Raw genomic sequence first — 14264 nt, forward strand, 5'->3', positions numbered from 1 at the left:
AGGATTAAAGCAGCATGCCTAAAGATGCAGACCCTTTTATAACCCTGGGGTTTGAAAGGTCAGAGCCACAAGGTAGTATACACACTGCTTTGACATTTACTACGATCTAGAGGGTTCCAGTTGTAACACCAAAGGTATGCATTTACCCTCAAAAGCAGTAGCACCTTCATGAGAAACAAAAAAAAGGCAAAACCATGCCTGGCATCTACGAAGCTGGAAATCTGGGGGAAAAAAAGAGCAGCAGCACTTGGATTGCATCAGCATGATTTAAAAAATCGAACTATTTCTCTAGTGCTAACATCACACATTTTATCAATGCATCCCAAATATTAACCTGGAAGCATAACTTGCTGTTCTGACCTGTGCTTGTACATTTATATCCAAGGTATACTGACTTCAAATCCAAATTAGACAGTTTCAGCAGGTATTCTGAAGTGCTAACCAGACAGTGGGAACAAACTGAACTATCTGCCATTCAGAACACAGTAGGAATAAGAGATGAGATAGGATGATTTAGATTTGAAGTGACCTTGAAGATCATCCAGTCCAACTTCCCTACCATGGCCTGGAACACCTTTTACTAGATCAGCCTGTTCAAAGCCCCATCTGTTCTGGCCTTCAACACTGCCAGGGACGAGGCATCTACAACTTCTCTGGGCAACCTGTGCCAGTGTCTCACCACCTCCATCATAAAAAAAAACCAAACGAAATCTTCCTTATATTTAATCTAGACCTACTGTTGGTCTAAAACCATTACTCCTTGTCCTATCGCTACACGCCCTAGCAGAAGGTCTTTCTGGTTATTATTTATAAGCCCACTTTATATATTGAAAGGCACAAATAAGGTCTCCCCAGAGCCTTCCCTTCTCCAGGCTGAAAAACCACACTTCTCTCAGCCTTTCTTCATAGGAAAGGTGCTCCAGCCCACTGATCATTTCTGTGGCCCCCTGCTGGACCTCCCCCAACAGATCCATGTATTTTTCATCCTGGTGACCTCAGAACTGGAGGAAGTACTCCAGATGGGGGTCTCATGAGAGCAGACTAGAGGGGAAGCATCAGCTTATATCCAGTGGGTTTTTTTGTCCACCAGCATCCCCAAGTCCTTCTCTGCAGAGTAGCTCTCAATTCATTCATCCCTTAAGTCTACAGTGATTCTGGGGATTGCCCTGACCCAGATGCAGGACCCTGTTATCTCCATGAGGTCCACAGTGGCCCACTCCTCAAGCCTGTCAAGGTCTCTCTGGATGGCACCCCTTCCCTCCAGTGAATCAACCACACCACTCAGCTTGGTGTCATCTGCAGACTTTTTAAAGACATACCCAATCCCACTCACTGTCTATGCCATTAAGAAAAATCTGGAAACAAGTTCACTGATGGAAGAACCTCTTGACTTCCCAGGACTGAACAGAGCATGCTCTATCAAAGAGTCTATCACTTGAAAAAGATGCAGTTACCTGACCAATTGGTTGTAGATATACAGCTGGAATTTGGGGTGAAGGTTGGGAAAACAGACACTGAGAGAGGCCCAGTGGTGAGACGTAAAGACAGAGAAGAAGTAGTGAACAGGAGAGCAGTGTCTACAAAATAAGGAGGAAGAGTTTAAAACTAAGATAGCAAAAAAGGCAGAAAGAATGAGAAAAGGATAGCATCTAGCAAAGAACTTTAAAATTAATTGCATTTAACATTGTATAGTTATTACCCAACGTCTGAAGTAGAAAAACTATACACTGTTATGCAGAAGGTAACAGAAAACACACACACACCACTTCATTTTCTGTTAACTAATGGCAAGCTACTTTCACACTGCTAGATTTTTCTTTAAATTTTGGAAAGAGTTTTATTTTGATGCAGACTTCCACATGTACTGGTTAACATATTTCAATGTGATCTTTTTGCAACTCCTGTTGTTGTAATTGTCTATACAGTATACAATGAGCATTAAATAGCATGCTAGTTTTGCTACATGAACAACTTTGCTTGTCGGAAACTTGAAACACATTTTCATTCACCTGGTGAAACCTCAGTAAAATTAACTCTCCAAAGGTAAGCACCAGTGAAGGGGGGGGGGGGGGATTAAATTACGTATTTTAAAACATGAGCAAATCCAGGAAAAGTCTGAGAAACACCTGTAATTTGACCTCTAGCTGCTGTTTTGGTTTTTGGCAATGAAGTGCAGCCTTGGTCTCAGAATACTTGTACATTGCCTCTTTCATGTGAAGTACTAACTGCAGAAAGATAATGCCTATTTGTTTAAAAAAAATTAATCTACCTACCTAAACTTACAGCTGTGCTTAAAATGGTATTTCTTAAACAATTACCATTTTAAGTTAATTCCTAAAGAATTACAATATTTACAGAAAAATGCCATGCTCCACATAGCTCTATGAACTACAACGCAAGCTAAGCAGCATATTAAGGAAAGGCAAACAAAAATGAGCATTTAATCAGTTCTTCTATAGCACAGATTATCATTAAAGTTGCATATGCAAGGAAAGCAAGGGGAAGTGGTTAATTCTCTTTGACAGAGCATGCTCCTGTTCACATGCAGGCTGTTAAAAAAATAACCATTCCTTCATTCCCCTTTTAGCAGAAGAGAAAAATTAAAGCTGCCTCTTAAAGAAGCCACAGGATTTCCACCTTGCTATGGACAACACCAAATCCAGCATAGTGGGCTCTCCTAATTCCTTATTATAGTTCCTCTACTACTTCACTCAACATTCAGCCTCTTTCCTTTTGCTGTACCTCACTCATACCCTGATTAAGCTGCCCTTCAGACAGCAGCTTCCTATCATTACACCCCAAACCAAATGTCTTTATTATGTTATTATTCTTATGCATTTTACAAATAAGGACATTTAAAAGACTCCAAGTCAGCACTGGTTTTCAACCAATAACCACAGCTATTGCAATCAAAATGCCTGCAAAAGGTGTGCAAAACCTATATAATTGGGAAGATCCAAGTACTACTTCCTTTGAATATGTCTGTATCAATCCAAGACAAAAACATAAAACCAAAAATACATGACCACATATATCGCACACCTTCCACTTGTTCAGACTAAACACAGTTATTTTAGCTCAAATTCTGCTATCTACCTTTTGAAATTTATTCTATTTCGGACTGATGATTCAAACATCTCTAAGGACAGAACATAATTTGTATCTACTACTATCCCTTGCAATAGTAAGAACAATTATTTATTAATAAGTCATTTTTTCTGCATAGTTGTTGCTTAGAAATGAAAGTACTTTGAAACAGTAAAATTTCAAAAACAATACTAACAAAACCACTACCTGATAAAAAGTAGCAAAGGAAGTTTTAAATACAAAAGTGTCATCTCCTATAGTGTTTATTAACACTGTATCTCAAAAATGGTAAAATGTTACTTGGTTTTGTTACACCATCTGAAATTTTGTATGCTGAATCTCAGGTGGTAAAAAAAAATAAAGACCCTCCTTAAAAAAGGATCAGAAGAAACCCCTTGTTTTCTTGAAACTCTGTCAGTCAACGTGGCCTCCAGAGCACATCCTTCTCAAGTCCTCATCTTCAGCCATTTACCAACTTCAAAATACATTTTGAGAAAAAGAGTTTTCCGCTATACCAATGGGGTTGGTTTCCACACGACTTGGAATGCCAAGGGTTTAGTTTTGGAAATATGACAATTCAGAATCTTGAAATCATTTCTCATTTTGGCTGTTAAGTATACCAGAAGAATCTGAATAAAATAGCAATGAATTCAGGCTAGAACACGAGGACTATGTATACCTAGAACACCGTTTTTGATTCTTCCTAATGCTCACTTAGTACTACTGGCTTTTATCTTCATCATATACAAATACATGCAAGTCTTGGAAATGTGCTTCTAAAAAGATTACAAGCAAATAAGGAGCTAAGGAGTCACAAACAGCTTGCAAATGGCAGTGCTTGCTTTTTGATGTTTTAACCAGCTGTGTTAGGAGTCATACGAGAACAAAAAAAACAACCATTACATAAGATCTCCCTTATGGACTAAAATACAGTGACATACCTTGGTTATAATAAAAAAAAATAATAAATGTTTAAGCAAGGACTATCTCTTGCAGAAATTGGCAGAGATCAAATTTTTAATGGATTAGTCTCAAAAATAAATGTAAGGCTTCAAACTAAGGAGCACATGCTGGAAAAGCATTTGGGATGTTTAGTGCACACAAAATAATCCCTACACTGAAAAGATGCAGAAAAATAATTTCATTCAAAACAATTTAATAAGTGAAACCTTCAGCCCTAGTTTTCAGATGCAGGAACTGCACATATATTTCATTGTTTCCTCTGAATACTAACAACCAACTTCAATTTTTTTCAACCCATGGACCAAACAGGATGAAAAGAAAGGTCTTATTAATTGCCCATCTTCTCAGTCACACACATACAACCTCCATTAATTAAGAAAACACTATAAAATGCATCCTAGCTCACTTTAATGCAATTAGAATTGAAATTCTGAAGCTGGATAATAAGGTAGAAATCACAAGCCTGAGAAGCTCAATGACTTTCTGTGAGCCAGATCTCAAACTCCGTTACTAGTTTTTGCATAAAATTATTCCTGTTTTTAAGTTATGCTTCAATTCAAGACAAAATTGGTACTGTAATTGCAGAGTCTCACTTCCCATATTTCTGCCCTTTAAAATAAAATGGGAGATACAAAATACAGGCACTATTTTGACCATTTGACTTCAGAGGTGTCATTGCTAGAGGAACTCTTATATCATCAAGCTGGAGACTGTCCAAATTCCTTGAGCATACAAGTATCAAAATCTCCTAAATTGATGTGCTTTTACGACTCAAAAAAGAAGTACAAAGAATATTAAAATCAATCTTGTATAATAAAAACTTGACACACTGTCTGCCAGCTAACAATGTCCAAATCTTAGTATTCATGCAACAGTTGTAGCCTTTGTATATTATATTCAAGAATTAACACAGTTCTATTAATGCTTCCCAATCAGCTATTTTTCAGGCAACTCAGATCAAAGCTGATGTGATATTAATAGTGCAGATACTGGCCAAACCAACTCGCTCTATTAAAATAGTAAAGTCTTGCATAAGAAGAGAAAAAAATAAATTAATTACTTCTCATCCATTCTGCTGCGCATTTTTTTAAGTTTCTGCATAATGCTGCTAGTCTCACTGCTGGAGATTGAGATTGGGGAAGGGCTGCGTGTTTCTCCATCAGTTGGAAGTGGGCTAGAACCATTGCTCTGTTTGATGTCGTCCTCACTGTGAAGTTCCTGCAATTAAGTGTAAAAAACCCAAAAAGGCAACATTAAAAGTAGGAAAAAAAATATTCTACAATCCTTTTTAGACATTATGATAATTTAGCTTACTTCTCTCCAGACTACATCCAATACTACTTCAGGTAAATCTGTCAGCCTGCAGATTTAACTTGAGTATACAACTTCATTTTTATGTGACACAAAGTTTTTTAGTACATGCTTTTCCACCACAATTTAAGTTCCCTCTAGCTTTATGTAGAAAAATCCCCAACAACACCCCAACATCAGAAATGAGTTACCAAATCAGGAAACAAATCCTTTCTATACTACTATTATTCAATTTGTTTCTCCTCAAAATTTTGTGAAGAAGCAGTCACCAAATCCTGTCTTGCTGTCTTATAAAGCAGATGGAATAAACTTAGTGTAATGACACTAACACTCACACAAGGCAGCAAGTTTTGGGTTTAACACATTTATTACTTTGGAGTCTGAAAAATAATCAAACAAAATCAGAGCCCAAGAGATCTAAGCAACAAAAAGCTGATACTCCCAAAGTTATTGGTTAAGCTTCAGAGTTAAAACACCATTTACTGCACAGTTAAAACATTTAATAATTTCCTTAAAAAATGCTTTTAAGAAATTAAACACTGCTGAGATAAAGAAGATGAGACCATTTGAGGCAGACAAAACTTTCAAGTGATAGGTCCAATCCAGTAGCTTTCCATTACTATAAGCACTGAAATCAAACACTAGATGCATGGACAAAGAGGGAACACTCCAGCTTCTGTATGAACACTTACTAGTTTGTTTTCCCCTGCAGACTTTAGCTTCTCTTGCAGTTTAATTGTAGTCTGACGTATTCGTTCTATTTCCGCCTGCTGTTTAAGGATCAGCTGCCTTTCCTTCCGAGCAGCTTTGTTAGCCTCTTGAAGACGTTTAATTTCTGCCTTTTATGTATAAAAGATTAAGCATAAGAACTGTGACAGACAACTCTCAAGAACACACTCTAAAGCTGCCACAGTGTCCTTGCTGTTTAAAATTACTGCAATTACTGATGAAGCAACTAGCCTGAACTTCAGCAGCGAAGAACAGAAGATAAATTAATACTTCCAAGTCTCAACAGGTGAGATTACTGATATAGAAAGACCCTTTAAATCAATGTGTTACATACCACCAAAATGCAAGTAAGAAATACTGGTAGCTTGCTGGTAATACTCTTGCTGGTAAGAAATACTGCTAGCTTCCTATCCAAAAACCTGGTATGGAAGTTTCTTAATTCTTAGCTTTTACAGTGTCTGAAACATTTAATGGCTACAGAGATGCTTCAACAGGGTTTTCCTATAGAGCATCAGCTACCTTTTCCTGCTGTAATCTCAGCAGCAGACCACGCTGCCTCTTTCGAATAGGAGGCATTTTATCATCCTCGCCCTTGTCTCGCAAATGCCTGCAAACAAATTGGAAGAAAAGATTAAATAAGAAAAAAGTATATAACAAAGAACCACAAGCCTTTTACACTTTAAAGTAAAAAACCAAGATTTACTTTTCCTAATCTGCAGAAGAGTATATGCCTGTAATTAATCACTTGCATGCTCTATAGTGAAATATGTTGTACTGTTCAGTCAGACACACACAGTCGAAAGGCCAGTGCAGGTAATATGAGATTTCACATGAATGGGCAGAAGCTCTCAAAAGGTAGTATTCTCACCCTTTGAGAAAGGCAATAGGAAGGACACTTGGGTCACTACCTCACAATCCTTTGTCAAACCTCCGTTAACAAGAAATTGGAAGAAAATGCCTGTTGAACAATGGTAGTCTCAGGCAGAGAGTGACCATAGAAAAGTATTATTGATTAAATCTGGCCACTACCATCCTTCAAGTGGCATTCCCAGCCAAAGCATATGTTAGGTTGAAACAAATTATTAAGTACTACTCATACCCAGATTCACAAAATTTGGCTTGAGTCAACTAAAATGACCTCAGATAGACATCAAGCAAATACAGGTCTGTTTGACAGTTTTTTAATCTTCTTGAATTAAGACTTGTCAAGTAACAGTTGGGAACTACCTTCTCTGACAACAAATATCTACTGTTTCATGACATTCTCTTTGATCAAACCATGCTCAATGTGGTGCATCAAAGTAGACTTACAATCTGGGTTCTGTTCTTTCCAAGTGACAATAACGTTTGTATACATTACTGATGTCAGAAGATCAGTTCAACCACAGATACTTAAAAAGGGAGGGGTGGAAAACGGTCAGTCACCAACAGTGTATATTCAGAGCTCCCTTACTTCTTCTGGTGTTCCAGCCAAGCTAATTCAGCCTTGGTCTTCTCCTTCAGAGCTTTTTCTCGGAGCCGAAGCAGCGAGGACTGATGAGCTGCTCGCATTTCCTCTTCTTTCATGTACTGTCTTACCATCTCCATGGTAAATTTAGAGAAACTATCTTGTCCCCCTGAGAATGGCATGCTTAGCTCCTGGAATGCAAGAAAAATTTGGCATGATTTAGAGAAATTCCAAGGCTTTTTTCAATTACAAAGTGCGTGTGTCTATACAGACATACACAAAAAAACAGATTAAAGAAGGGAAGCTGCTTTTATTCTGAGCTTTGTGCAGACCAGCTTTTTCTGCCCTTGGCTTTGTGAAAGTTTTGGGGTGTCACCTTCTTGGCCCAGAGGGTCAAAGCATCCTCTTATACTTCCTATCTGTGTGTAGACATAATAGAAAGATTTAATCCACTGAACTTTTATAACCTGCCTCAAAATGTCACAATAGAATAGATAGAGGCGTGTTTTGTAAGTCATCATGCTTGTACAACAGTGACATATTGCATGATTCATTCAACCCTAAGTTTTGAAATGCTCAAAGAACCACAGGGAGGAAAAAAACCCTAACGTTTGCAAAGAGAGCTAAGAACAGCTCACCTGAAGCTCATCAGCTTAACAATTTCAGTTCAGTTAATTTACATTCACTACCGTTGCTTGACCTACCTTGATAGATGACAGAGCTGTTTTTTCTGGGGAAACTTCCTCATCAGAATCATCACGATTACCCCGCTTCTTCTCCAAGTTATTTCTGCGATGACTCTCAGAGGGCAGCAAAGACCGGAAAGACTTTTCCTCAATCTCATCCTCTGTCATGGACTCGTCAAATTTCAGGGAATATTCTGTTGCAACAGAAGCAGAATCTGAGGGAGAAATCAGGGAAGCGGTTGTATGCTTAGGTATGTAACATGAATGAGGTTTTACTCTGTCTAATCTCAATAAAGTCAGAGGGGCAGGTAAGACAGGGAGAGAACTAATGCAGAATAAAATGGGTGTTCAGAAAATCATGGAATACCAGGTTGGAAAGGACCTCAAGGACCATCTGGTCCAACCTTTCTTGGCAAAGCATGACCTAGACTAGATGGCCCAGCACCCTGTCCAGCCAAATCTTAAGTGTCCAGGGTTGGGGAGTCCACCACTTCTCTTGGGAGATTATTCCAATGGCTGATTGCTGTCATTGTGAAAAAGTGAGTGACCTGACCTTGAGTTATAGGACATCATGAAATACCATTATCCAGCTTGACAAACCTAACAGACTTCCATAAACAGGTATAAACGCATTTCTGGGCTGCCGGGTGTTCAGCTTCCACATTCAGCAAGTGAACTTCCAGCCACAGCTAACACAACAGAGCAGAATGGCCCACACACTCCACCACTCTGATGTACAGAATTTCAAAGGTTCCAATTTCCCTACGCCACCCTCTCTTACTTCTTAAGAGACTACCAATTCACCTGGGGCTCAGCTTTCTTCATGTATATTCCCTCATTTATTTCAGAAACTAATTCTGAAACAGCACCTCCCCTCCCTTCCCCCTTACCACCCTCAGATTCATCACATATGAGCAACACAGATTACCTTTTTCATCTGGCAGTGATAAAATACTATCACTTCGCAAGGAATCATCCACACCAGTAGGTGCCTGGTCTTCAATACTGCTATTTATCTTTTCACGACGGGAAAGCTTTTTCTCATTCTCTTTAGAAGATGGAACTGAAGGACTCTCTTGGCGGCTGCTGGTACTACTGTGTTATCAAAGAGATAAGGGTTTTTTTTAAATGACTCTGCACATTTCAAAGTATTTATATTGCATTACTACTGTACATACCATGATTAACATGCCAGCAACAATCCATATGCAGAGGGTTTGGGACTTTTTTTAAATACAGCTTGGCTACTTCAAAATTCCAAGCCACTGACAGCAGGACTTGCACATTTATTCTACCTTCGAATCCAAGTGCTTTTTAGGTATGCACACCCTCTACCTGGCAATGAGCGTGGATGATAAACCACTGCAAACAACTCTCCTTACAGTTTTTAAAAGGATGAGCAAGATGGCAATACTGTTTTAAATTAGAAGAACTACAGGGGACACAATCATTCATCTGGACAAGATCACAGAAGGGCTGTGAGAAACTTCATGAGACCTAACTAGATCAGGTAAGTCAACAGGAAACAAAAAGCTAAAAATCCATTGTTTTTATGGATTTTTAACACAGCTGAGATACTGAAAAGTAACACCAGAAATGAGTCAAACCTAAACCTCAGGCAAATAATAGTCCGTGCGCTTCATGTAAACTCTCAAGCCAGTGCATAGCAGCAGTGATAAAAAGCTCAAAAACTAGAACCTAACAAAATGTTCAGATACACAGAGAACAGAAAGGAAAGTAATACGCATTAGAGCAGAAAGTTGTACAGGTCCCTGAGCTGTGTTTTCAGAACACATGCTCCAGTCTGTGTTCTACTGCATTCCAAAATCACATAGAGCAAAATGAGAAGGGCACAAAATACAAATATTTAGAACAGGGAAAAAGACTCATATAAACAGAGACTTGAAGGGACTTTTAGGTTACAAAGGTGACACAATAAAAGTATGGAAGTAGGCCACAGCACAGAAATTGGAATCATCTCAGATAAAAAATTTCTGAACGTATTTCATCTAGCCAAAGTCAAGGCCATGTCTAAGTTCTGAACACCTTCAACAAAGTACCCCGCAATCTCCCTCTACCCCCAAGACTAGTGTTTGACCAGTTTTACAGTGTTTTTTTCCTCAGTGACTTTCCCCTTTCTGTAATGTCACCATTGCCTTTTGTCATCTCACTGTGCATCTCTAAAGAGAGTCTAACCTTATGTTACATAACAACCCATGTTTTAAGATACTGCAACTAGATGCCTCCCCCGTTAGCCTTCTTTTTTCTAGGTTAAGTTAGCTCAGGCCCTTTATCCTGTCTTTTAATCGTGCACTCTAGCCTCCCCTTGGTGGTTCACCACTAGACTTGTGCCTGTATGCAAATATCTTTTCTTTACCGAGAAGCTCAAAACTGGACACTATATTTCAGATACAGTCTCACAAGAGTCGAACAGAGTAGAATAATCATTTCCCTTCACCTGCTTGCTAGACTTCTGCTAAATCAGCTGAATGAGAAAGTGAAACTCCATTATTCTTAAGTTACAAAAGAGAAAAGCATTCAATTAGAAAAAATACAGCAAATTCAAAACTGAAGACATTAACACACTGTGGGCTACAGTGTATTACGATTTTTTTAATTAAAGACAAAACAAATTCTGGTAGGCATGTAAACCTTCAAGCTCCATAATATGAGACAGGCTTACCTGTTGATGGTTTAATGCTGACCACCTCTCTTTTTATAAAAAAATATTGAAGGAAATATCTTTATATTCCTTTGTATTTTATTTCTTACTTATAGCAAAACCACCCCTGTGTAATCCAAGCCCTTCTTACCTCTGATCATGAACCTTCGATCTTGAGGACTCTGAATAACTATCAAACATCGACGAGTATGTCTGTTTCGAGTCACCTGTCCCCTCTTTACCCTGTGATATGGCACCAGACTCACATTTCCTAAGAAAGCAAAGTGTTTGGTGTAAATCTATGTTATCTTAAACCAAAGAGGAATACAGTTTACTAGAAGTAACAGCTAAAATTTCTGAAGAGATCACTTAAAGCTTAGACTAGTTAAATCATCCCACCAAACATTTAGGACATCTTTTTCTACACTTTTTATATAAAGGTTCACAGGACTAGTAAATGTCAATGTTGTCATACACTATTAAAGGGCATAAAGATGGAATCTGAATTCTTCTTCAATACTCACTCATTACAACATCTCAAAATTCTCTTCAAGAATAGGTGAAGTAGAACCTAATAAATTTTACTTCCCCCTTCCCAAGGTGTGAAACATTAGGCAAAACCTGTTTGTATCAGCTCGGGCTCTCAGTTGTTTCATGAACTCTGAATGATGCTGCCGCTGGTGGTCAAACAAGGTGGTGACTGGAGCAGCTGGAGTGCTGACAGTATCCGTTCGTGCTAACTCAGTCATCTGAGCACAATTGAAAAAAAAATAAAATCCAAGGAATACAATAAGCTTATCAGCACCAAAATCTTTTTGAGCAAGAAAAGTCATCCTCACAATTGAGCAAATATGTAAGATGTGGGTTTACGATGGCTTGTAATTATACATGTATCAGTTTTGGATATGGAAGGTACATACTGCTCTGTAAATACATATTCTTTAACTTATGCAGTGTGGAATTATTAATATGAAGCTACAGATAGGCAAGATACTACTTACCATATCATTCTAATCATCTTAACCAAACTCTGATCAGTCTAATGATCCCCACATAATAAAACATTCCAGACTTCTTATAATTGAAACAAAAAACAAAGCAAATAACCCCCTCCCCAAACAACCTCCAACCACTACCCCACAAACACCAGAAACAATGTTTTCATTTGAAAGTGCATTTTGCACAATACCATGCACACTGCCAGGTCTAAAATTAGCAGCATTAAATAAACATAGCCATAAATTATCCATCTTAATGTATGGCAGTCACTGTGTACTGGACTAGAAATAAGAGCTTCTTCAGAAACTACAGTAGATAACACTAGTTTTCAGAAGCTTCAGAATTACGTATTTTTCTTACTGTTCCAAGGTCTGCCTCTTGCAGAGCAGGGAAGTCTGGTTCATTTTGAAGGTACGTATAAGCTGTATTCCAATGATTTTTAATAAAGATACTGAGTTTCTTCCTTAATTCTTCAATTAATGTATATAAATTTTATAGAAACAGTGAATGTTTTAAATTGTATTGTCTGTATACATCATCCACTGTCTTAGCCTTCATTAATATGACAATCAATTCTAAGCAAACTGAACTGTATAGCAGCATGCTATATTCTTTTGCATAATACAAACTTTTAATTGAAAGCAATGCAGAAAATTAACTCTATTCTGTTATACATAAGAAATTACAGCATATGTCCCAAAATATTCCCAGCATATTGGTAACAGCCATTTCCACTGCTGCATTCCAGTTAGAATAAATGGTTGTTCAACTGAGTATCTGGAGTCACTTGTAAACATGGATGGAAAAGCTACTCTTGCTAGCCCATCATCACTGACTAGGTCATCCTCATCAACCTCTCCACTAGCACCTTTTACTCTAAAGAGTTTGAATTTAAAGCAAAACAAGAGATTAAAACCCTACACCAAATAAAAGCTTTGTTCCTTCTGCCTTGTTTCTTAACTAGTTTCTACCCACTTCAGCTCTATAAGCTACAAATGTTTCTTTGTCTTTATCCAAGACTTCACTACCTTCTATCAACAACCACTGCGTGTATCCAAGATGCCTGAGCTTTTCTGTTCCTTTAACCTAACCCATTCTTTTTATTAAAAAATTATTTAAAAGTCACATATTTGGCAAAGGCCAGAACAAGTACGTCACTGTTATTCTACAGTTACACTATGCATCATACAAGCAGCCTTCCTGAGCACTAACATGTGCATAAGCTGTAAAGAAACACGTTATGTTCACATTCATCAGCCTTCTGCATTCCATCCCATGACCCTAATTTGCAGGCACTGCTGCTGCTGAACTATGAAGCAGCAAAAGCATTTTTTTTTTGTTACTGTGTTTTTTACCTATGTGTGAAGCAGCTGCTACTTTGGAGCAAGTAGTATAAAAACTGATAAAATTATATAAAAACCCTGAAAGCTAATAAATATTCCAGAGGCCACAAAAGAACAAAGACCCAAAAAAAGAAAACTTCAAACTACCAAGTTAAGAGTGAAGATCCTATCTTTTTTTTTTTTTTTCCCCTCACTTCAACCTTCAAAAGTAAGCAAACTGTATTTTCCCTACTTTTCTAATTTGCATATGAAACAGATACATGATCAATCCCTGATGGAGCGCAACTTACAAATTAAAGATGTGCTCACTATTCTCAATCTATCCTGGAAGAACAAACCTCTTAAGAGTCTGCTAACTGGAAGACATTAAGAATAGTGAACAGGGATTTAAGGCTGCTGACTCTTTAGTAATGATGCCAGAAAAGCTCCTCTAAAGTCCTATCATTTGTTACATTATGGTGAAGAATGACATTGAACAGAAAATATCCTAGAGGTAAAAAAGTATGCAAAGTACTACTCAGAACAGTTTTTTCCTTTCATTCAGGGCCTCACCTCACGGGTCTGATGAGCTGCATCTGTAGTGAGATGCACAGTTTCTTCCTGCTTGGCTGAAGCCTTGCATGGGGTCTCCTGTACAGCCTCCTGACGTGCCTGGACAAGATGCTGTAGCGACTCTGCATGGACCTATGCAGAAAACACAGCCAGCTTACCTCTTCAAAGTTTTCTGGCTATAACAACTATACTTTCATTTCTTACAATCTGGTGGAAAAAAGTTTGAAATCAGCTCCTAAGAGTTTTTCAGCTATATTAAACCCCTTCAGCACCTTCATATAGCAGCTTCAAGTTAAGAATACTCGTAGGCATGGATTTACTTACAGCATTCTGCCTCTTACACACTCCACATTTTCTGAAGGGCAGCATTACCTGAGCTGCCTTCTGCCTTGCCTCGTCCAGTTGTCTCTGACTTTCTAAAGCTTCTTGTTCAGCCTTGATTTTTAAAAGAGCTAGGTCCCGTTCATGGAGCTGCTGCTGTGCCT

General features: G+C 38.2%; 1 protein-coding gene across 7 annotated transcripts in view; it reads right to left on the reverse strand.

Annotated features, from left to right (window-relative positions):
- The window catches only part of CEP350 (centrosomal protein 350), a 76561-nt gene that overhangs the window by 26543 nt on the left and 35754 nt on the right, over nt 1–14264 (reverse strand). For 3 of the 7 annotated variants that reach the window (XM_061345568.1, XM_061345567.1, XM_061345574.1), the window contains 11 exons: nt 14152–14262; nt 13780–13911; nt 11507–11634; nt 11037–11156; nt 9152–9318; nt 8242–8438; nt 7544–7728; nt 6610–6697; nt 6054–6200; nt 5111–5268; nt 1455–1577 (listed from right to left, as the gene is read on the reverse strand). In XM_061345568.1, the coding sequence (XP_061201552.1) occupies nt 1455–1577; nt 5111–5268; nt 6054–6200; nt 6610–6697; nt 7544–7728; nt 8242–8438; nt 9152–9318; nt 11037–11156; nt 11507–11634; nt 13780–13911; nt 14152–14262 (1556 nt within the window). The remainder of the gene's footprint in view (nt 1–1454; nt 1578–5110; nt 5269–6053; nt 6201–6609; nt 6698–7543; nt 7729–8241; nt 8439–9151; nt 9319–11036; nt 11157–11506; nt 11635–13779; nt 13912–14151; nt 14263–14264) is intronic. The other 4 variants (XM_061345569.1, XM_061345573.1, XM_061345571.1 and 1 more) reach the window with 4 other exon arrangements.

This window comes from Neopsephotus bourkii, unplaced genomic scaffold (genome assembly GCF_033783945.1).
Source record: "Neopsephotus bourkii isolate Nb327-2 ecotype Australia unplaced genomic scaffold, CSIRO-AGI_Nbou_v1 NB_234, whole genome shotgun sequence".
Taxonomy (NCBI): Eukaryota; Metazoa; Chordata; class Aves; order Psittaciformes; family Psittacidae; genus Neopsephotus; species Neopsephotus bourkii.